Source organism: Delphinus delphis, chromosome 19, assembly GCF_949987515.2.
Source record: "Delphinus delphis chromosome 19, mDelDel1.2, whole genome shotgun sequence".
NCBI lineage: Eukaryota > Metazoa > Chordata > Mammalia > Artiodactyla > Delphinidae > Delphinus > Delphinus delphis.
This window is the reverse complement of record NC_082701.1, coordinates 52,423,565-52,447,711: the sequence shown is the minus strand read 5'-3', so window position 1 is coordinate 52,447,711 and position 24,147 is coordinate 52,423,565. Positions and strand designations below refer to the sequence as shown.

Sequence of the window (24,147 nt, the reverse complement as noted above, 5' to 3'; positions counted from 1 at the left end):
CCCACTGGACCGTAAGCTCCAGGAGAGGAGCCCCAGGATCGGGTTTTGCACTCATCACCCCACATGTGTTCCATGCTCCCTGTATAGTATCTAGACACTCAATATTTGTTGAATGCATAAATGTTTCCTCATCTGTAAAATAAAAGGTGCCCACCTAGATTTCAATCCCCAAGGTTTAAAAGCACAGATTCTGGAATCCTTCCCCACTGTCTCCAAGGCTGCCTACCAGGAAAGTTCCAGGAACCCCTGGCTTATAACACCCTTACTAACATATTAACAGTTTGATTATCCTTCAGCTCCCCGAGGCTCACAGGGAGATTCTTGGCTCTAGGGATTTGAGAGCAGGATTTGAGAGAGACAGGAAACGCTGGTGAGTCATGGAAGGTGATTACTAATTTGGAAGACTTTTCAAGCTACTCCCGTCTCTCCCATTCCTGCAGTAACTGGATGAGAATGCATGGAGCAATAGAAAAGGTACACAGGATTACCTCCCTCCCTCCAGGTCTCTGCAAGTGAGGAATTATAATTAGCTCATTTTACCCTCAGAACAACCCTATAAGAAGGTAGGTACCTCTAGAGTCCCATTTTACAGATAAGGAAAGTTGAGGCACAGTTGAGATTTTAGTAACTTGCTCAAGGTAACCAAGACCTTGCTCTGAACCACTAAAGGATACTGCCTCTCACATTTAAAAAGCAAATGATGCCAAAAGGAGATATTACTGACACCCATTTGACCCACTGACGCCTGCAGAACAGTGCTTCACTAGTGGAAGCAGGAGGGAGGACGGTAGGGGTTGGCATCCTCGTGGGTCACATGGCAAGGATTGCTTTCTCAGGCTGAAACTCAAGAGCGGTGATGCTTGTGGAATGAACACTGACAAGTTCCCTCTCCCCCAAGAACAACAATCCCTAGTCTTTGGGGAGCTTCAGCTCTCTGCCCAGAACTGTGGTTTTTTAGCAGGAAGCCAGCCATGCGCGTCAATTATCAGCACTCTTTAATCCAACTGGGACCCCAAACAAATGCCCCGCTTTAATCCTGGGTGAAGTGATACACATAACTTCCAAAGCCTCATGACCCTGCAGCATACCCAGTAAGTAGACCGTGACCCCAGGAACAAAGGATACAAACCCACGCTAACGCATCCTAGGGGATTTCATTCACACTAAGCAAAAGCATGCCACCTCCAATATAGCACACCCACTGCCTCTCCCAGGCCCTCGGCACAGTACCTGGCACACAGATTCTCAGCTTTCGATGGGCTTAGAATAAAAGCCAAACTCCTTACCGTTGCCTCCCAAACCTTACATGATCTGGCCAACCTCATCTCCTCCCCACTCTACTCTTCTGGGCAAGAGCCACCCGAGTTTTCTTCATGCCTCCAGTTCTCAGCTCCTTCAGGCCTCTGGTCTTTGCAACTGCTGTTCCCTCCCCCTGTGGGGATTACTCCTAGATCTTGGCCTGGCTGCGTCCTTCTCATCATTCACCTCCTTCCTCCTAGACCTTGGCCTTCGAAGTTCGACTCCCCGCACGGCACTGGAAACTAGAGTGGAAACCCTCTATCCCTGGCGTTAGAACAGTCCTCCGATACTTCAACTAATGTTTGCTGAGTGCAGAAATGCTGAATTCGCTCAAATCCACCAGCTCCCTGCACTCACCCGCCTCAAGCGCTGACACACTAATCAACTCAAAACAAAGGCTGTGGGCTTCCCTGGTGGCGCAGTGGTAGTGAGAGAGAGGCATGGACATATATACGCTACCAAACGTAAGGTAGATAGCTAGTGGGAAGCAGCTGCATAGCACAGGGAGATCAGCTCGGTGCTTTGTGACCGCCTGGAGGGGTGGGATAGGGAGGGTGGGAGGGAGACGTAAGAGGGAAGAGATATGGGAACATATGTATAACTGATTCATTTTGTTATAAAGCAGAAACTAACACACCATTGTAAAGCAATTATAGCCCAATAAAGATGTTAAAAAACAAAACAAAACATGAGACTATTTCCAATAGCATAATACATATGAAACCAGATTGCTTTGAATAAATTTGAATAAACTTAAACGTGTAAAAAAAAAAAAAAAGAATCCGCCTGCCAATGCAGGGAACGGGGGCCCCAGTCCTGGTCGAGGAAGATCCCACATGCCGAGGAGCAGCTAAGCCCGTGCACCACAACTAATGAGCCTGCGCTCTAGAGCCCGCGTGCCACAACTGCTGAAGCCCGCACACCTAGAGCCCGTGCTCCGCAACAAGAGAAGCCACAGCAATGAGAAGCCCGCGCACCGCAACGAAGACCCAACGCAGACAAAACTAAATAAAAATGTAAAAATAAATTTAATTTTAAAAAGAAGCGATAATCCGAGGCTTAACCGGCAAATGCCATCTAGAGAAGTCCCCAAGAAACCCCTTTCCTGATGGAGCACCCAACGGTCCAGAAGGGAAACCCTAAAGGCCGGGACGTGGCTGCCGCCGAGCGGCCAAGGCTGGAGGCAGCCCGGCGCTGCCTACCTTGAACTCGGCGGAAAGTTGGGGCGTGTATTCGCGCGTCCAGAGCGCGCGCACCAGCGCCGCCAGCTGCTCGGTGACCTCGGCGCGGCCCGGCGCCGCCCGATAGCGCCCCAGCGCCAGGAACTCGGCCAGCAGGTCGGTGTTGCTGAGACACTGCACCACGGCGTTCATGAAACAGGTGTTGCCGTGGTTCTTCAAGCCCTGAGCTCCCGGGATCCGCGCCCCGTCGCCGGCGGAGAGCTGGGGCTGGGGTCGGGGCGGGCGCTCCTCCCCGGGGCTTCCGGGAGCAGCTGGATCCGGGCCCGGGGGGCCAGCAAAGCCTCCCTCCCCGTCGCCATTGCCGTGTCCCGGCTGGGGCTGGGGCCGGGGCGGCGAGTCCCCGGGGCGGGAGCGGCTGCCCAGCGCCAGCAGGAAGCGGCCAAACAGGCGGCGCAGGGAGCGGCGGCGGCGGGGCCGGGGCGCGGGCGGCCCCTCTCCGGTCGCGGCCCCCGCGCCCGGGTCCATGGCTCCCGCCGGCGCCCCTCCCGGAGCGGAGCTCCCAGCCTCCAGGCGCCGGACAGACGAGCAGCCAACAGGCCCTTCCAGGCTCGGAAAGGCACCCGGGAGCCGGCTACCTGCGGGCCAGGTGTGCGGGAATCGGGCGGAGGCGGAGCCAAGGGCGGGGCCGCCCCGCCCCGCGCGGGAATCAGGCCGTAGGGCCCGCCCCGGGCAGCGCCCCGCCGCCCCCACCCCCGTCGGGTCCCGCCCCCGCCGCTCGGACCAGGAATAAAAGCACTGGAGCGCAGAGCTCAGGTTCCCTCCCATTTCCTAACCTCTCCTAAACCTACCGACCTGAATTTAACCTCTGCTCCTAGTCCGCTCCCCGCCTTCAAGCTGTGAAAGTAATAGAGGAATGATAAATGTGAACGCCCTAGTAAATTGCAAAGCCGTGGCTGTTGCTAAATTTCTTGTAATTACCTCCAGGCGAAGGTGAAAAGAAGGGAAAGGAAGGTTCCCCAGAGGGCAGCCTCCGGCGTAGCGAGAGACGCGCCCTGGGGGCGGTGAACGGGTGGAGAGTACCTTGGTACCGCTGGTTCCGCCGCAGGCTCAGGTGTGTGCGGACAGATGGCGCCACCTCCTTCCAGCCCGTCTGCCCCGCAGGGGAGGCAGAGCCTTTGCGGGACCCGCCATCCTGGGACCCGAACTGGAAGGCGCGTGTAGAAACACCCGGGATTGGTTGTGGTTTGCTTGTTTAAATTACAGACTAGGTTAGGGCGTTTATCAAAACTTGCAAGCGAGACTTGACCGTCCTCGGTTTATTTGGTGGAGAAACGGGCTCAGAGAAGTTAACGCAATGGGCTGAGGCCACACGACCCGTAAGCAGAGAAGCCGGAACTCGAGCAGGGTCTGTGGACTGACAACCCCGCAGCTTAGATCTTTCCAACCTCAGTATTTGCTCACCAGGAAGTTTTCCAGCTCCCGGGCGCGCCTCCTAGGAGGTCTCACGTTCACTCCTTAACGCAAAATCCCAGCTGAATTGTTGCCCAATAAGAATTGACTTGGCATTGCCTTGCCCTTGATTCCCTGGGGACCTCCCTCACTTTATCTTGTAACTGTCACGTTAATCCGGCAGTCTCGCAAAGTGAATTTCTCATCAATTTCTAGCTCAACAAGAGATTAGCAGGAGGCTTATCACATGAATGCCCTGAAATGTTACTTATTATCTGATGAATAAAGTGGTCATCATTTATTAAATATCCACCTTGATATGTCAAATAGGGCAGCAGCAGGTTGGTTACCTGATGCAGGGGGGGGAAAAAAGCATTAGGCAAAGGATAAAGAATATGCACAGAACAAAAGACTGTCCTGTGAATTAGAGACTTGAAGTGTTTCTGGGAAATACCGTTATTTATGCTCCCTGGAAAAGGACACCGTCCCTGGTTGGACGGTCAATACACAAGGTCCATTCCATCGCTCTTCTAATGGTAAGCAGAGGAGAAAGATTTTATGGTTAACTCCAGAAAAATATCTATGAAATTTCACCTTTGATAATTACCCCCAAGATCCCCGACACACATTTTCTTTGAGAAAGCACCATAATTCGTACTGAAGTTTCTACTCTGTGTCATGAACTCTGCCGACGCTTTAATACATTATTTCACTTAATTCTCACAATCACTTTTTGAGCAGGTATTCTTGCTTTACAAAACGGAGTATCAGAGAGTTCAAACAAAACAAAAACCCTACCCAAGATCTGGATCCAAACCCACGTCTTGCCGCAGGCAGCTTGACCAATGAAATGCTGATTAAGAAGGTAAATTTGGGGCTTCCCTGGTGGCGCAGTGGTTGAGAGTCCGCCTGTGGATGCAGGGGACATGGGTTCGCGCCCCGGTCCGGGAAGATCCCACATGCCGCGGAGCGGCTGGGCTCGTGAGCCATGGCCGCAGAGCCTGTGCGTCTGGAGCCTGTGCTCCGCAACTGGAGAGGCCACAAGAGTGAGAGGCCTGCGTACCGCAAAAAAAAAAAAAAAAGAAGGTAAATTCACCTTCCTTATTTTTAGAAACTAACAGCAATGGTTATCTGTGGACAAATTATGAGGAAGGGCTGTGGGTTTTGCAGAGTCATAGAAGGGAGATTATGACAGGAAACCAACAACTGGGAACTTATAATAAAAAAACTTTACAGTCTGGACGTATTCTTGAACACGTCTCAGTTTTAATATACAATTCGAGAATGTAAAATGCATTCTATAAAGGAAAGGAGAAACTTGTAGATAAAGTATTTTGACCAAAGCACAGACACACAGGTGTGAGAAAGCAAGACTAGTCGTGGAGTTATCTAAGCTCAGCCTCCAACAGGACGGTATTCAGTGCTGTGAATCCAGGAGGTCTCCAACGTTTCATGAGGGAAATGGGTACTTCCATCTCAAAATGGCGCCATCGGCACTCACGCTAATGATGTACTGATTTCCTGGACTTATCCGGACGCGGGTGATGTTGCCACTGTGTCCCACCCCAACGTGAGTCACTTCACCCTCATTGTAATCCCAAACTTTGACAAGACGGTCATTTCCACCTGAAAATGACAAAGCAGTCACGTGGCATTGCTGCAGCAGAACAGAGAGAAACAGTCCTGATTTTAAATTACTGGATCGTTTTCAATACATTCCCCATGTGCCGATTTAAAGGAAGAAAAACCTATCTTTATAAACACTCTTTTCCTTGATTATAAAAAGCTAGATCTGTTGTAGTTAATTTGGGGGGAAAAAATGTAAAGAGGTGACATCACCCCTGATCCCACCATCCAGAAAGAACCACTAGTAACATCTTGGTTTAGTTCCTTCCGGTCTTTTCTCTGTAAGTTACACAGATATACATCTGAATATGTGATTAGGATCATACCATGTCTAATTTTATATCATGCTTTACATAAATGTGTTTGTGAAACTTTTATTGATTTGGAACATTAACTGGTTACTGTCCGGAAGAATCAAAGAGGCTGCAAGAAATGGGACTGATGCTGTTGCAGTGGGCACATTGTGTGGCAAATGCCCCCTGGAAATGCTGACCGAAAAGCCTGGCATTTAAGACTTCAGTAGGAAATAGCAGAGCAAGGCAGACTGGACAGCCCAGCCCATGTAAAGGCCCATTTCTTTCTTTCTTTCTTTTTCAATTAATTAATTTGTTTAAATTGAAGTATAATTGGTTTACAAGATCGTGTAAAGGCCCATTTCTTTCATCGCTGCCCACCACAAAAAGAGCACACAGTGGAAGCTTAGGTTTATATTTGTGTCCCTAAGGCTCGTGAGCAAATGTTTCCTCTCATTGAAATGTGGCTTCTGGAGTTTTCTTTCCCAGCCACACCGGCTGCAGTGTTCGGGCCTGAATCTAACCACGTTGCCCTTTAGACCCTTTTGTGGTCACTTCCAGTTGCCTCCCGCCTGGGAGTTCCACTTTCCCATTTAAATAAGCTGGGCTTGGCTTTCTTCTCTTATCCCAGGACTGACCTGTGACAAAATGCACTCCTTCCACGGTGATATCCATGCCATTGACGGCCCCGGACAAGGAACCTTCCAACTCTCTGATTACTGACCCATCAAACACTTCCCAGTAAGCAATCTGCAATTCGAGAAAGAAGCATGAGGCGGGGTTCAGCTCAGTGAAATCATCCACACGCATGCTAACAAAAGAAGGTTCTACTTTATATAGCAGACGGCAAAAATACACCCGGGATGATACACCAGCTGAAATTATAAATAGGCTAAAGCAGGGGGTGGAGAAATCATTTTAATATTTTTAGTAGTGGCTTTAAAATTTGCATTCAGTTTAAAGAGGTGTTGATATGCTGGTAAACTGGATTGAGACAGAGAGTACTTCTGGTCAGATGGCGCAGACTGAGCCTGAAGGGAGCTGTAAAGGAGAGAAGGAAGCGGCCACTGCATCCGCTTTCCCAATTCTGCTCTTAAGAGGAGGAAAGTGAAGCTTTCTTTAGGCCTGGCGGGAGGGGAAAGCATTTCCTTCCTCCAGCTTGGGGAATGAGCAGTTCTGGAAAGTTCTGGAGACTGGGCCTTAACAAGTGAGCTCTCACCGCGGCTGGCCCTCCCTCTTCCTCACCCCACCCTTATTCCAAACCTTCTCTTCTGCCTCAAAGCAACAGAACATTCCGCAGGGCTGGGTTTAAACAGAGACTGATCATATATTCCACCCGCATCCTCACACACACACACCCCCCGCCCCCTCCTGGGCCAAGGAACTGGGTTAGGGGTGGAAAGGAGACAGGGGCTCAAGGAAGGAAGATTTTTCTCTGAATATACTGGTTTTATGCTTTTTTTTTTTTTTTAACTTTGTAAATGTACAACCAATTCACAAATAAAATTTCTTTCTAGGGCTTCCCTGGTGGCGCAGTGGTTGAGAGTCTGCCTGCCGATGCAGGGGACACGGGTTCGTGCCCCGGTCCGGGAGGATCCCACGTGCCGCGGAGCGGCTGGGCCCGTGAGCCATGGCCGCTCAGCCTGCGCGTCCGGAGCCTGTGCTCCGCAACGGGAGAGGCCGCAACAGTGAGAGGCCAGCATACCGCAAGAAAAAAAAAAAATTTCTTTCTAAACATAGAGCCCTTGACCAGGAATCAGGAGTGGGAACTTGGGTATTTCACCCAGAACTTTCTCTCTGTTTCATGTTGGTGGCAACTTCCTGTGTTCCCGTCATTACGCCAGGAATCTGTATTCCTCTGAATTTAGCTAGAAATGGTATATGCTATTTAAAATTTTTCTTTTCTTTTTATTTATTTATTTTGCTTTATAATTTCTATCGATGCTCGGTCACTTTAACAATAAAGTTCTGATTTCATAGTAAAAACATAAAGGAGTATGAAAGCATGCCAAAATCCTAGTTTCTCAGGAATCCCATCGATGTAAGTCACTGGTGCTTGATGACCAGCTTCCTTGACCAGGGAAGTCAAAGTGAGCCTCCCCTGGGCTTTCCCAAGCGTCCTCTGCCAGGAATGGTCTTCCCTGAGATCAAAGCATGGCTGGGTCCTCCTGGCACTCAGGCCTCAGCTCAAGCGCCACCTCCTTAAGGAGGCCTCGCTGACCATCCTTGCTAAAACAGCTTCCTTCTCCCAGCCATTATCCTATAGCCTGTTCTATATATTTTTTTAGCTCTTTCACCATCTCGTATCATCTTGTTCACTTATTACTCATTGCTCTTTCATGGACTCATTTACATGTGTACTATCCCATTCCATCCCCTCCCACCCAAAGGTAGGTAAGCTCCATGACAGCAGGGACACTGTCATGTCCCCAGCACTTAGAGTAGTTGGACAGATTTGTGATTTATGGTTGGAATATTCTGGTCAAAATTCAAATAAGAGGGAAATAGACTGTTTCAAGCCGCAAAAGCTGAAACCTAGAATATGGCAGACATCACACTAATTTAGAAACAATATGAACCGTCCATCAAAGCATTTATAGTGACGTGGTGATTAACTCCCTAATATCCCTCCCACCCCAGTGCCAAGAGGAAGCCCACTTAGACCACAAGTCAAGCACAGGTTGGGGGATGGGCAGGCATAGGCCAGTTTGGGCAGATGAGACACAAAGAAACCTAACAATCTACAGAGACTGGAACACAGAGGCAGTTCTTCACGCCCTCCCAGAACATTCTGTGTGTGTCGGGCAGATCCCGGTTGGACCAGGCAGCATTCCTTGGGTTTTTATGACAAAGTGTCTCAGGCAGTCGTTCCCAATCACCTGGGAAGCTTAAACAGGAAAAAACCCCACTCCTAGATTCTAATTTGGGGGGTGGAGGTGGGGAGGGAAGGTACCTTTTGTATTTTTCCCTCAATACTTTTAACTCCATGAACTTAGCCTGTATCTGGCAAAACAATAAATATGCAAACTCTTCTTCAATTATCTCAAAGTCTACATTAGGGGTATTCAAACCCAGTAATTGGATGTGCAGGTAATCAGGCCAAGATCTGGCTGATCCGATGTGGCTGGCAGGGTGGGAGACACCCCAGCTTCCTTGCCCTTCCATGTGTCTCTCTCCTGAAGCCTCCTGCTTGCTCCAAGGGGGAAATGTTCCCCCCCAAATAATGGCCAATTTTCACTGAAGGACATGGACTCCCTAGCTTAAGAGATTTTTAATATATTGACAAAGTAGGGTGATGAGAGATGAGCTCTATTGTCATTCAATTTGAATTTAATCAAAGTGACAGCTCCTTTGGGCACAACACTTCCAGCCTTAGAAATGTCGTCATAATCAAAACCAGTACTTACTGAGCGCCCGCTCTGTGCCAGGCCCCCTGCTTTTAGCATCATATTCAATCATGACTTTAATCCCCACAGCAACTGCATGAGGTCAGTGGTGTCATCACTTCCATTTTGCAGAAAAGGAAGCAAAGGCACCCCAAAACGTTATGTAGCATTTCCAAACTGACACGGCGGATCACCAGCAAACCCATGGTTTGAACTGGCATGGCCTGACTCCAGGGCCTGTACCCTCAGCCACAAGGCGTCACTGCTCTTCTCTTGTACCAGAAAGATCTTGACTCTTACCTTTCTGTCTGTCCCGCTGGTGATGATCTGGAACTCTTCAGGGTGGTAACAAACACACTGGAATAAGGTGTTAGCCAGGATCATCTGATTCCTCCTAAGACGCCTGAAAAATAGATTCCAGAGCTGTGAAACATGACTTTCTCTTCCTGAGAGAGCTTATTTACTATTTTTAAAATATATATATATTTATTTATTTTTGGCTGCATTGGGTCTTCGTTGCTGCACGCGGGCTTTTCTCTAGTTGCAGTGAGTGGGGTCTACTCTTCTTTGCGGTGCATGGGGCTTCTCATTGTGGGAGCTTCTCTTTTTGTGGAGCACGGGCTCTAGGCGCACAGGCTTCAGTAGTTGTGGCTCACGGGCTCTAGAGCGCAGGCTCAGTAGTTGTGGCTCATGGGCTTAGTTGCTCCGCGGCATGTGGGATCTTCCCGGGCCAGGGCTCGAACCCGTGTCCCGTGCGTCGGCAGGCGGACTCTCAACCACTGCGCCACCAGGGAAGCCCTCTACCCTTTGTTTGAGTCTTCCCTTGAGTTCAATAAAATGCTGGGATTGAGTTCTGCATCACTTGGTCCTCCCCATCACTGGTACCTACACGAGGTCCCATATGATGCAGGTGCCGTCCGTGCTGGCCGTGACGCACTCCTCGTTGCTCTTCTTCACCCTGATACAGGACACGGAGGACTTGTGCTCCTTCAGGGCCTCCTCCAGCTTCTGGGTCTGGTGGCCTATCTGCCACACCCTCACCTGCAAGCCACAAAGCACAGGCTCTCAATTCCACCTTGGGAATTTTTGAAGGGGGTTAAAAAAAAGTAAAAAATAAAAAGATTCCAAGAGCTTTCTCACCTCCTGGGCTGACTTGCTTTTTCTAATTCCCTGTCCTCATCTCAGTCGAGTGAGGTAGGGATGCCAAGTTGCAGGCTGGGAATATTCTTCCACGGAGCCAGGGAGATGCCTACCAGGGAGCCTACACCTGTTTTTACTTTAGGACTGAGAAATATATCAGACACCCGCTGCTAAAACCAGTAATGCAGGGGGTACTGCTAAACAGAGTGAAACAACATGTCTGCTCGTTTCTGCTGAGCACTGCTCTCAAAGTCCTGCCTCCATCAGGGAATCTCTTGGGTACCCAGAGCCATATTTAAACTTTCACATCAGCTGCTGTCTCAATCATTTAAAATCAGTGGTTCTCAACTCCACGGAAGCCAACACCCAACTTGCAGTGACAAATATTGTCTAATATCCCTTTGCTATCTTGAAATGAAATGCAGAGGTGATACAACTACCTACACACAAAATTTCAAAACTGGCAGTATGATGCCCTAACTGTAATACAAAGGGTAAGTAAAAAGGAAAGTTATTTGGTTATAACAGTAGGTCCTGTAATGGATAAACGGCTCTGTCACAACTATACCAGAGAACATAGTAATGTAGTCAGATGCTTCTTATAATGAACGTGTTGGACTTCTAAAACATAAGAAGAGCAGAAATTATTTTGTATAAGTGATATAAGACAACAGAGGAGCCACGGTCTAGTTGAACACTAAACTGAAAACTAGTGTTGGCATCAGTAATAACAGACTAACTTATTTGTACCTGACAAGAGGAATATAACCTTAAATGAAGTACGAAAAACATTCAAAGACACTTTCTCAGTCAAGAAGATGAGGAAGCATGAGGTTATCCCAAATGAGCCAGGCCATCTTCCTTGCTATGGTGTTCAAATAACTCAGTATGTCTTTTTTTTTTTTTTTTTTTTGCGATACGCAGGCCTCTCACTGTTGTGGCCTCTCGTGTTGCGGAGCACGGGCTCCGGACGCGCAGGCTCAGCGGCCATGGCTCACGGGCCCAGCCGCTCCACGGCATGTGGGATCTTCCCGGACCGGGGCACGAACCCGTGTCCCCTGCATCGGCAGGCGGACTCTCAACGACTGCGCCACCAGGGAAGCCCACTCAGTATGTCTTGACATGGGACAGGGTGATGACTATTGCCAGAGAAAACAAACAGATCCAGAATCTTGAATGTATGGAGGCAGGCAGTGGCTCTCTAGCCAGGGTGAGATGCAGATGTTCTAGCCAGTGTGGCGTGGGCACCAGCCAAACAGCACAGGACTGGAGCCTTGGATGTGCCGGCCATTAGCTGGGGGATGGCAGGGAGGTTTGGGTATAAACTCAGGTAACGGCCAATGAAAGTGGAAATAAAATACGTAAGAGTACCTTAGCAACCCCAGGATTCAGACCGGTGCACCCCTGCGGACCAGCAGCCCTGGTCTCTAGTACTTACAAAGACCTTGAAGACTATGTTTTTGGAAGAAAAGGTCTGGAGTAGCTGTGGGGAATGGGAGCAGGCATTGTGAAAAGACTGCTGATCAGGGCTGGGGGCGACAAATCTGTTTTGTGCGATTCCCTCCTGTAACCCTCCTCAGCAGGGTCGATGCCCCCAAAGGCTGAGGGAGCAAGCAAGGATGCTGTGGGTGTTAGCAACAGCGTGGCTGAAGGGATGAGGGAAGGGAACAGAGCCGCGAGGGTGATAATGGGCAGAGAGCAGGGGGATGGTCTAGGACTAGGTGTGTCTGTGGAGCATCTGCAGGGTTTAGTCCACATGGAGATGTGCTCTGAACCTGAAATGCACACCAGATTCTGAAGACTTCGTACAAAATAAAGAGTGTAAAAAAAATCTCACTAATTGGAGTATTGCTATCTTCACTTTATACTTTACTTTTACAGGAAACTGAAGCACAGAGAGGTTAAAGCACACACCCTAGGTCACACAGCTGGGAAGTGACAGAAGTGAAATCGGAGCCCAGGCAGTGTGGCCCCAGAACCCGAACATTCAGCCACTAACGGGTTTGATCCAAACTCTGCCAAAGGCTACGTGAAGATGCTGTATCTTTCTTCTTCCTAAAAAGATGTTTTAGGCTCCTTGAAATGATGGAACGAAAAGGTCGAGTGTAATAATTTTGAAATGATGATCTAAGCATCTGGGTAGACGAAAGAATCAATTCTAAAAATAGCATCTCCTTTACAAGATAAGATAAAGACAATTGATATAACTGGTTTTTGAAGGAGAAAAAAACAGTATTCTAAAACTCTGGCAAAACACCAACTTGGATTCCTAGCTCAATTCCCTGTAGAATGATTTCATGTCTGTATCCTAAATGTCCTTTCTGGGAACAAAAATATTGATATGTGTATTTATATTATTAGAACTTTAATTTATGAGGTATTTCAGAGTTTCATCAAAAATCTTAATTTGGTCCTGCCTGATTCCTAGTACAGGTGAAAAAATCAAATTAGTGGCCTGCTATGAGGCAGTTGCTCTAAACCAAGGGTAGTATGATTTTAAAAAGATTCTGCCTTCGAGAATAATACCTCCCCTTCCCCACCGCCGCTGATGACCCTTTTACAGTCACTGGTGGTGGCGATGGCCGTCACTCCAATCCTGTGGGCGTTGTTAATGACGTACATCAGCCGGCCTGTCTCTGGGGCAAAGGCTCGGATCTTCCCGTCGTCCCACGCTGGCACGAAAGGGAAACAAAGGCAGGCAGGATGAGTATACTCGTGGTCTCTGCAGACTGCGGCTCTCTTAAATCTTAAGTGAGAGACAGGACTGGGGGCAGTGGTGGTGATGGAGGGAAGAGGCCGATCTCCCACCAGCTGCCAGGAATCATAGCCCCCTTTTCCCTGATTCCCCAAACTGGCCACACCTCCTGAGGGAAATGAGTGACTTGCCTTAGTTGAACCTGCCTCCAGGTGAGCCCCATCCCAGGAGAGAGAAGCGGGAGGCCAGCTCCCACCTCTCCCATGAGCCGCACAACTTGCACATTCAAGCGGCTGGTCGATCATGCCTCTGGGATGCAGAGCTTAACACCTGCAAATAAATGTTGCCTTCCCACCCCTCGCCCCCACTTTAAACCTGATGCTTCTTCTCCCACTCCCATCATCTTCCCCGTCTCAATAAAAGTCGCCACCACCCAAACAGCTGCTCAAGCCAAGAACTTCAGAGCCATCCTTGATTCCTCTCTATGCCGTCCACCCAACCCAACCCCACCTCCGATCCATCACAAGTCCCATCAGCATTACAATCTGAACACAGTAAATCTGGCCACGTCTCAACCCTTCCCCTGGGACCACCTTTGTCCAAGCCACCAGCATCTCTCTCCTGGATTATTATAACAGCTTTCTCCCTAGCCTGAGACTCCTGCCCTCCTGCAATCAATTATTTATGCAGGGGCCAGGGTGAACTTCTTAAAATCATTTCACCTCCTTGAGGAAGAACTTTCAAAAAGCTTTTCCCCACTGCACTTACAATGAAAACCAGCTCCTTAATTCTCTAGAGTAACTAGTCTCTGCTCCCTCCCTACCCCTTCAATTTCTTCTACTACTACTCTCCCTCAACCCTGACCCCAACCTTACCCTCTAAGCTTCAGACACACTGGTCCTCTTTCTATCCCTCAAACACACCAAGTAATTTCCCACCTCAGGGCCTTTGCACTTGCTGTTCCCGCTTCCTGCTGTGCTCTTTACCCAGCTCTTCACCTGGCTGGCTGCCCCTCATCACCTCCAGCATCAGCTCTGGACCTTAGCAATTTTAAATAGGATGCTCAAGGTGGATCCCATTTCAGCCAAGATTCAAGGAGGTGAGGTGGTGAGGAAATGAGTCATGGGGCTCTCTGGGGAAAGAACATTCCAGGCAGACTGAACAGCTATAGCAAAGGCCCTATGTGTAACATAGGCAGAGCAAAGAAGCACGTATGGCTTGGGGGGCTGAGCAGTAAGAGACAAAATCAGAGGTAAGAAGGTGGGGCTTGGGGGGAGAGAAGTCAGGGGGGACCTTGCAGGCAATTGCAGGGACTTTGTCTTTTTTTTTTAATTAATTAATTTATTTATTATTTTTGGCTGTGTTGGGTCTTCGTCTCTGCGCGAGGGCTTTCTTTAGTTGCAGCGAGTGGGGCCACTCTTCATCGCGGTGCACGGGCCTCTCACTGTCGTGGCCTCTCTTGCTGCAGAGTACAGGCTCCAGACGCGCAGGCTCAGTAGTTGTGGCTCACGGGCCTAGTTGTTCCGCGGTATGTGGGATCTTCCCAGACCAGGGCTCGAACCCGTGTCTCCTGCATTGGCAGGCAGACTCTCAACCACTGCGCCACCAGGGAAGCCCTTTTATTTTTAAAAAGGAAAGGACCGTTGAGCCCTAGAAATGGCACGATCTGACTTACACTTTAAAGAGTTTTCTGGCATCTGTGTTGAGAGCAGATCGGGGGAGAAGAGTAATGGGCAAGAGCAGAGCAGGGAGTCCTGGTAGGAAGCTTCTAGAATAATCTAGGAGAGAGAAGGTGGTGGCTGAGACGAGGGTGGAGATGATGAGATGGATGGGATCTTGGATATACTCTGAAGGGGGAGCCATTGGGGGGAAACGGGGGTGGGGTATTAGAGGAAAAGAGCAGGTGATGGAGACTCCAAGATTCTTGACCCCGGGGTTTGTTAGTTCTAAGTGTAATGTAAGCCAGGAGCTTCCGGTGACCGCTCTGTGGAGAAGACACGCCCCAGGGGAGAATCCAACACGAGGAGACAGAACCAAGGAAAGAGGGGATGAGATGGGTTTTATTTTATTTATTATTTTTTTTATTTATTTTTTATTTTATTTATTATTATTTATTATTATTATTTTTTTTTTGGCTGTGTCACAGCATGTGGGATCTTAGTTCCCCAGCCAGGGATCAAACCCCTGCCCCCTGCAGTAGAAGTGCAGAGTCCTAACCACTGGACTGCCAGGGAAGTCTCCTGATATCACTGTTTAAATAGCTGCCCCTAAAGACCCACTTGACTTTTCCTTCATGTGAACCAGTGAATTCACTTTTGACCCCTGGGGAAATCTGTATATGGATTGAACATAAACAATATTAAGAAATTAGGATTTTATAGGAAAACATTTTTAGAGATGCATACTGAGGTATTTAGAGGTAGAATATCATGGTGTCCACAATTTATGTTAAAATATTTTGGCATCACATAATCAACGGAATTAAAAATAAATTCCCTTGGAGCTATAACTTAGTTTAAGTAGTTTTTAATCTCTTGAACAACAAAAAGGGTTCTCACTCAAGTGCCCTGGACTCGCTAAGGCCTCAAATCCACTTTCTAAATGATTCGCTGAATTTCCTTGCTAGAGAGAAAGCAACACGCTCTATGCAGCAACGTGGGGGAAGAGAGATTGCTGCTTGGTAATTCCCAGCTCAGAAGGAATCCCCGCTGGATGGGAATTCCAAAGAGAAGCTAGATGAGAAGCAAGTGGACAGCGGGAGTCTGTTCCAGGTCATCCCCGTGTCGCGCCTGGTAGGATAAGAATGACGAGAACCAAAGCCACAGCCGGAGCCCGAAGCCAAACCCCGGCACGCCGACCTTACCGGAAATGATGCTCTTGCCGTCCCTCATGAAATCAATGCCACGGCAGGTCATGTTGGGCACAGTGATCCGCAGCAGCTCCCTGTTGGACAGCGTGTGCCACACCCGGATGTCCTTCTTGGCACAGGTGGCAAAGAGCTCAGCGGTGCCACTGCAAAGAAGCCACCAAGAGGATAAGGGATGCAGCCATACGAGATGCACAGTGTTTCTCAGGTGCCGGTCTGACACTAAAATGGCCTTCACGAGGATGGAGGGAAGGATGCCTTTAGACACCTATTATCTCAAGCTTGATGGCCTTACAGATTTTTTGTGTAAAATGGCATGTGATGCCCTCAAACCACCTGTGGACAATCGTTCATAGTCTTGGGACTTCCCTGGCAGTCCAGCAGTTAGGACTCTGCAATTCCATTGCAGGGGGCACGGGTTCAACCCCCGGTCGGGGAATTAAGATCCTGCAAACCGCGCGGTGCGGCCAAAAAAAAAAAAAAATCTTTCATAGTCTTTTTTCTTACGAAGCGTTGGGACAAAGTTGCTCAAAAGGAAAATGCCAATTTAAAAGTCTTTCAGTGTCCTGTTGATCGCAAGTAACACATGAGAAGAAATACATCTGTGGAATATTTATATTAAAAGAGACTAAACAAACCTTTTCCTGTAAAGGAGACAATCTTGTTAAAATTTCAAAGAAGAAAACGACAAGGGTTCTAGAATTCATGTTTGCAGACAACCCAAAATACTTCTTTGCTTAGTTATGAGAAAATATGAGATTGTGAACAAGGAAGAAAAACCCATAGTAATTGGTCTGTTGGGGTTTTTTTCCCCCAATGGACAACTCGTAAATATAATGAAAAATGTCCCCAAAATTACAGATTATTCCAATTTGAGAAAAAGGAGTCATACCAGGGTACAATAAAGACCATCTGCTTTATAAGTATGCATTTCTAGGGACTTCCCTGGTGGTCCAGTGGTGAAGACTCCCCGCTTCCACTGCAGGGGGCACGCGGTTCCATCCCTGGCTGGGGGAACTAAATTCCCACATGCCACAGGGCGTGTCCAGAAAAATAAAGTATGCATTTCTAGCTAAAGTCCTGGTGGAGACTGGGCTTTTAGATTTAAATACCTCTCAAGAAATTCCTACCTATCAGCATAAGCACATCCATAAAAAGAGAGTCCCTCTCTCTGAGGTTAAAATCTACTCACTTTGGAATGAATGGAAAAATAAGTGGATCATTTCCACATACTTAGCTTTGGGACTCAGAGGTAAAATTATGATGCTGGACTACCACCTAGAAACAGCAAGCTCTGGGACTCTCCTGGTGGTCCAGAGGTTAAGACTCCACGCTCCCAATGCAGGGGGCCCGGCTGGTTCGATCCTTGGTCAGGGAACTCGATCCTGCATGCATGCCACGACTAAGACCCGGCGCAGCCAAATAAAAGAAATAAATAAATATTTTTTTAAAAAAAGAAACAGCAAGTGCTGGAACAGGAAAGCAGGAGCTCCTTGCTCCTGGCAATTCTGATTAACAGAGATCAAATCAAACCAACGTTGGAGTGGTAATATTTATTGAAATAAGAAATGTTTTATGTCAGACACTGCCTTCAGTGAATGAGCTCCTCCTTGGGGGAACATGAGCTCTTTTTTTTTCTTTTTAATTCATTTATTTATTTTTGGCTGTGTTGGGTCTTCGTTGCTGCTCGTGGGCTTTCTCTAGTTGCGGCGAGCGGGGGCTACTCTTCGTTGCGGTGTGTGGGCTTCTCATTGCTGTGGCTTCTCTTGTTGCAGAACACGGGCTCTAGGTGCGAGGGCTTCAGTAGTTGTGGCACGTGGGCTCTAGAGTGCAGGCTCGGTAGTTGTGGTGCACAGGCTTAGTTGCTCCGCGGCATGTGGGATCTTTCCGGACCAGGGCTCAAACCCGTGTCCCCTGCATTGGCAGGCGGATTCTTAACCACTGTACCACCAGGGAAGTCCCAACATGAGCTCTTAAAGAAGCATATGGACTCCTATGAAAATCAAGTATCATGGAATGAATCTACCTAGAGAACTTACCAAATTCTCCCTCCCCGAGATGGACAGTCCACTTCCTCAGGAATTAAGCCTAGTCCAAAAACCTCCTGAGTTTAGGATCTGAGAGATTAAGTTCCAAATTGATTGGATCAAGATGGTACACTAAGTATGTGTGCTCCTTCCCACCCAGCTAAAATCCCACTCCTGGGGAGTTCCCTGGCAGTCCAGTGGTAAGGACTCAGAGCTTTCACTGCCGTGGCCCGGCTTCAATCCCTGGTCGTGGAACTAAGATCCCACAAGCTGCGTGGCACAGTCAAAAAAATAAAATAAAATAAAATCCTACTCCTGGGCATATATCCAGAAACATATGCTTGTGATGTTGGAGCAGTGAAGTGGTCACACAAACTTCCCACAGATAACGTTTATAAAAGCCAGATAAAATGAACAACAATAAGAACCAAAAATCCTGAAGACAGGGCTTCCCTGGTGACGCAGTGGTTAAGAATCCGCCTGCCAATGCAGGGGACACGGGCCCAAGCCCTCGTCCGGGAAGATCCCACATGAGGCGGAGCAACTAAGCCCGTGCGCCACAACAGCTGAGCCTGCACTCTAGAGCCCACGAGCCACAGTTACTGAAACCCGCGAACCTAGAGCCCGTGCTCCGCAACAACAGAAACCACCGCAAGAGAAGCCCGTGCACCGCAACGAAGAGTAGCTCTCCGCAACTAGAGAAAGCCCGAGCGCGGCAACGAAGACCCAAAGCAGCCATAAATCCATAAATAAATAAATGTATTTATTAAAAAAGAAATGCAGGGACTTCCCTGGCGGTCCAGTGGTTGAGACCCTGCGCTTCCACCACAGAGGGTGTGGGTTCGATTCCTGGCTGGGGAACTAAGATCTTACGTGCCGTGTGGTGCAACAAAAAATTAATTAATTAAAATTTAAAAACTGCCCAAATTACTGTGTGCCAGCTGCATTCTACATGTAGGGGGGAAACCTCAAAAGGAAGAAAAAGCAGGCAGAGACCAGAGAGGATATACTATTTTTCTTTTTAAAAATTCTACTGTTTTTTTTCTTTCTTTTTTTAATTTTAAGATTCTGTTTTTGAGGACAGAGCTCAGGGGATCAATTTGAGCGTTTTTTTTTTACCTTTTTAAGAGAGTTTTTTACCTTTAGCTGAGCACAGTACATTCATCAACTGTGCTCAGTTTGGGTGGCTGAAAGCTGAACCTTATAGGCTTAAAGTGACTGCTAGTGTGTTTCTTTGGGGGATATAAAATGTTCTAAAATTAGATTATGGTGATGGTTGCAGAACTCTGTAAATATGCCCCTAGAAAAACCATTGAACTGTACACTCTAATGGGTGAACTTTATGATACGTAAATTATATTTCAATAGAGCTGTTAAAAAAAAAGAAAAAAATTCAAAACCTAAATAAAGACTCCATAAGAAATTGAAAAGGTATTTAAAAACTTACCCTTACAAAAGGCACCAGGACCAAATAATTTTACAGATTGATTCTACCAAGCTCCTTAGAAAAAGAGAGGAAAAGTGATACAGAAAGGAAATGACCAGTTTTCAAATAAAGATTCACCTAATGGGAGGCACCAGCTATTTTCACTAATAGAAATATTTGGGAGAACCTAATCACAAAGACTCATGGAGGGCTTCCCTGGTGGCGCAGTGGTTGCGGGTCCGCCTGCCTATGCAGGGGACGCGGGCTCGTGCCCCGGTCCGGGAGGATCCCACATGCCGCGGAGCGGCTGGGCCCGTGAGCCATGGCCGCTGAGCCTGCGCGTCCGGAGCCTGTGCTCCGCAACGGGAGAGGCCACAACAGTGAGAGGCCCGCGTACCGGAAAAAACAAAAAAACAAAAACAAAACTTGGAAAGACTCATGGAACCAAAACTACATTTTGTGATCTTAAGGACCAAGTTTTCAAAGAGAGTCTTGCTACCTATAGAACAATGACTTTGAGTTTTGTAAATTCAAGTGAAACACTGAGGAAGTTCAGAGCAAAAACTGTGACCAACCTCATGGAACAAATCTCACCAAAGACAAAAGAGGTTTCAAATTCAAATAATGGCAAACTCTGACTGTAGCTCTTTTTGATATTAAAACTGCTGACGGTTGTTTGTTTCACTGGGTTTGTGAGGGATCTACCAAGATATACAGCAACGAGATCCAGAAGAACTCAATCTTATGACCACTGCCGTCAAGCATGCCAAATCTGGAAGACCCAAGAGGTGCAAACAAATGACTCGAAAGATGTTTGAAAAAAGACACTACTAAGCTTTTCTCCAGACAGCAGTGGGAAAACATAGAAAAGTTTTGCCAGTCTGTTCACCATTTCCATGATGGATTTATTAGAAAAGCCAACATTCTAAAGAGGCCCAAATTTGAATTATGAAACGAAGGTAGCTGCTTGGTAAAGGCAATAGAAAGCCTATTAAAATAATTCGCTACAATAGAAACATTTCAGGAGAAAAAATAATTTATTATGACTTATCATGATCGATTATGTTAGTTGGTATTGAAAGTATATTAATAAAATTACATGTCCTTACACACAGCACCACATCTCCACGTTCTTATCATTTTTACTGTCTTCTACTTACGATGGAAAGACGATGTCCTCAACAGCTTCAAAGTGACAAGTTGTAATGAGAGTCTCTTTGAAATCTGTGAAGGTGAGACGATAAATGTGTGATTCTTCTGTTCCAACAAAGAACTGGTGTCCTTCCCCTCGAAGTGTGATAGAAGTGATGCCACCTTGTAACTGGATTTTCCTTTAAGGAGAAGCAAGAGGAGAAGCAGATTTCCTCAATCGATGCGTATTTATTAACTGTCCGAAGCATTACAGAGGACACATATCAGGTGTGTGACCTGGGACATGCCTTTGAGGAGGCGGCATAGTTGGAAAGGCAGGGGTTACAATATTAAGTGCCCATGGTCAGCAAAGGGAGAGGCCCACATGGCCTACTATAGTCAGGGGACCTTATCTGTGAAATGTGGTCTGAAATGGGTCATGTAGCACAGGTAGGATTTAGATAGAGGGAACATTCTAGGCAAGCAAATGGGCACAAATGACCATGCCAATTAATTAAACACTTTATTAATTCCATTTCTGGGAAATAATCCTAAAATCAGGGGAAAAACCCTTTATGTCAAAGAATGTCAGTATAACCTTATTTAAAAGAGTAAAAAGTTGGAAACAACCTAAGTATCCAATTGTGTTGGAATGGTTAAATGATCTATGGAGCAGTGACTTCAAAAAGTATTTGCCTGGCCACTAAAACCATGTTTAAAAGGTTATGGAGGGCTTCCCTGGTGGTGCAGTGGTTGAGAGTCTGCCTGCCGATGTAGGGGACACGGGTTCGTGCCCCGGTCCGGGAGGATTCCACATGCCGCGGAGCGGCTGGGCCCGTGAGCCATGGCCGCTGAGCCTGCGCATCTGGAGCCTGTGCTCCGCAACAGGAGAGGCCACAACAGTAAGAGGCCCGCGTATTGCAAAACAAAATAAAAAAGGTTATGGAGTATACATGTTTTACCACCATAAAAGATCATGTAGTAATACTGAAACTATTTATGATGTTTGCATTAAGTAAAAGACAAGAATACAAAAGTTTATATATTAAAAAAGTACAATTCTTTTAAAATGTATATGAATAACACGGGCAAGAAGAAATAACAAAGTGTTAATAGTGGCTATGTTTGCCAGAACTTTCAGGGCTCATTTTTTCTTCTTCCACCTTTCAGGTATTTCAGATTCCCCTGCTCCCCAAATGTTTACTGAGTATGAGCTTTTCTTAAAAGAAGAATATATAAATGAACGAGGCCCTCGAAACCCAACCTTGCTCTGCAACTAACTTAGTTTTGACAATGAAAATACAGTGAGGGTTCTTGTGCAGGGAACGAGCATGGGAAATGCAGTATTTTACAGAGTCATTTGTTGTTGGGACACAGAACAGTTAAGGGGGAAAGGACAGAACCCAAGTCATATCCCAGCTCCTTCACTAACTAGAGCTCTGTGACTCTTGGATAAGTTAGAAACCTCTGGGCCTCAGTTTACTCAACCACGGAATAATTCCTCCTTTACAGGGTTGCAGCTGGAGATAACGGAGGTAACCCTACATGAGCCCATACAGGGCAGCTGAGAAACACTGACCCTTGGCATCTGGGCTGCAAAGAATACAAGGTGCTAGTGTTCCCAGGGCTACAGGGGCAAGGCCAGGACCTCTGACCCCCAGCCGTCTGTACAAGCATCCGAGTTCCCTTTCTAACCTCCATGACCTCTCCTGGGGGCTACTTCCTCAACCTACAAACCCAAGGAGAAGGAAATCACAGTATCCAATTTGAGCCTTGCTGGTACACAGGGTTATCCTGCAGACATTTGTAGCACCGACCCTGTAATCATTACTCTGAGTCTAATTATCTTCATTACAATGGGTCCATTTGTGTATTAAAAAATGAAAGGGTTAAGGGGTCTCCTGTGCTTTAGGGAGTATAGGGTATAGGGATTTCCTATACTCACTTCATGGATCCAGAGTCTACCCAACACTGCTCTGAAGCTGCCTCCCCCTTTTTTTATTCCCCTTCATACAAACACAAAACTGGTCCCAATATATTCTCCATAAGACCTACACTGAGCACTGAATTTAAAGTTGCAACCTGTCCCGTCTGCTTCAAAACCTAACCCCCCTCCTCCACAAGCTACTCATTTATCCCCATGGTACTCATCGCTCTCTAATACCGTGTACTTTACTTGTTTATTTTGTTTATTATTTATTGTCGTCTCCCTCCTGCTGGAGCGTAGACTCCATGAGGGTAGGGATGGTTTTTTTCCTTCTTTTTTCTCTGCTTTATTCATTGATTTCCCAAGCACCTAAAATAGTGCCTGGTACATAGCAAGCGCTCAATACAGATTCATCTGCATGAAAACAGGTGATACTCGTTTCTCCAATGTCTATCCATATACATAGAGCTAGAGGCCACGTGGAGCGTGTCTAGGGATATCTGGCTTCTGTTGAAGCTAAGTTCAAGAGCTGCCTCTGCTCCTCTGGGACGTGTCTTTCCATCCCAACAAGATCACTCCCTTCTGTACTCTTCTCTGCAACATTCATTATATATTTTAATTTATTGGGACCATGAGATTGTGTTTATATATCATCTCATATTATAGTGACATTTTCATGTTTGTCTACCTTATCCCCAAACCAGTCTGTAAGTTCTGGAAGGGCAAAGACACATCTTATTCTTTCTTTCTTTCTTTTCTTTCTTTCTTTCTTTTTTTTTTAACATCTTCATTGGAGTATAATTGCTTTACAATGGCGTGTTCGTTTCCGCTTTATGACAAAGTGAATCAGCTATACATGTACATATATCCCCATCTCTCCTGCCTCTAAGATGAGATTCTTTAACCAAATATCACTTTGCCAATATCACTTAGTTCCCGGCTTTAAGCAAACCTCCCTCTAGAGGGTCTCTCCCCCTCCAAACCCTGTGGAGTCTGGAACTTACTTGATGGGTTTGTAGCTGGGGCTTTTACAGAAGACCAGCAATCCGGCTCCGGAGCCCACCAATAAACCCCCCATCTTCAGGCACCTGATAGCTGACACTCCCTAGGGGGAGAAAGAGCATTAAGAAAAAGGCCAAACGGTTTCATCATTAAGCATCTATGCGTGATGGGCTTCCCTGGTGGCGCAGTGGTTGGGAGTCCGCCTGCCGATGCAGGGGACACGGGTTCGAGCCCCGGTCCGGGAAGATCCCACATGCCGCGGAGCGGCTGGGCCCGTGAGCCATGGCCGCTGAGCCTGCGCGTCCGGAACCTGTGCTCCGCAACGGGAGAGGCCACAGCGGTGAGCGGCCCGCGTACCGCAAAAAAAAAAAAAAAAGAATCTATGTGTGACCTGACACAATGGGCATGGCCAGGGCCACGCTGTTGCTGCCCTGGATGAAGCTAAGCAAGGTGTGGCCTGTGATGTACCCCCAGGCTGGCTAAGACGCCTCAGTGCCAACAACAAGCTCGTGTGCCAGGAAGCAGCAAACACGCTGCACCAAGCTTCTTGCCTTTAAATCCACCTGCGCATTCTGAATATATTAAAAAATTAACACTTTACATCCACCCAAATGCAGTTAGCGCAGAGACGTAAACACGACCCCAGCAACGTGAGTTCCTCAGGTGCCACCGTTTTCACCAGAACTTAACCCTTAGAAT

General features: G+C 47.3%; 2 protein-coding genes across 3 annotated transcripts in view; both read right to left on the bottom strand.

The window, feature by feature from the left end:
• The window catches only part of USP43 (ubiquitin specific peptidase 43), a 62,495-nt gene extending 59,454 nt beyond the window's left edge, over nucleotides 1-3,041 (bottom strand). For both annotated transcript variants that reach the window (XM_059997941.1, XM_059997942.1), the window contains exon 1: nucleotides 2,502-3,041. In XM_059997941.1, coding sequence (XP_059853924.1) covers nucleotides 2,502-3,005 — 504 coding nt within the window. In that variant the 5' untranslated portion in view covers nucleotides 3,006-3,041. The remainder of the gene's footprint in view (nucleotides 1-2,501) is intronic.
• Nucleotides 3,042-5,129: 2,088 nt separating this feature from the next.
• The window catches only part of CFAP52 (cilia and flagella associated protein 52), a 33,759-nt gene continuing 14,741 nt past the window's right edge, over nucleotides 5,130-24,147 (bottom strand). The window contains exons 7-14 of the mRNA XM_059997943.1: nucleotides 23,451-23,551; nucleotides 20,549-20,719; nucleotides 15,933-16,081; nucleotides 12,901-13,046; nucleotides 10,124-10,275; nucleotides 9,535-9,637; nucleotides 6,487-6,598; nucleotides 5,130-5,555 (exon numbers count right to left, since the gene is read on the bottom strand). Coding sequence (XP_059853926.1) covers nucleotides 5,380-5,555; nucleotides 6,487-6,598; nucleotides 9,535-9,637; nucleotides 10,124-10,275; nucleotides 12,901-13,046; nucleotides 15,933-16,081; nucleotides 20,549-20,719; nucleotides 23,451-23,551 — 1,110 coding nt within the window. The 3' untranslated portion in view covers nucleotides 5,130-5,379. The remainder of the gene's footprint in view (nucleotides 5,556-6,486; nucleotides 6,599-9,534; nucleotides 9,638-10,123; nucleotides 10,276-12,900; nucleotides 13,047-15,932; nucleotides 16,082-20,548; nucleotides 20,720-23,450; nucleotides 23,552-24,147) is intronic.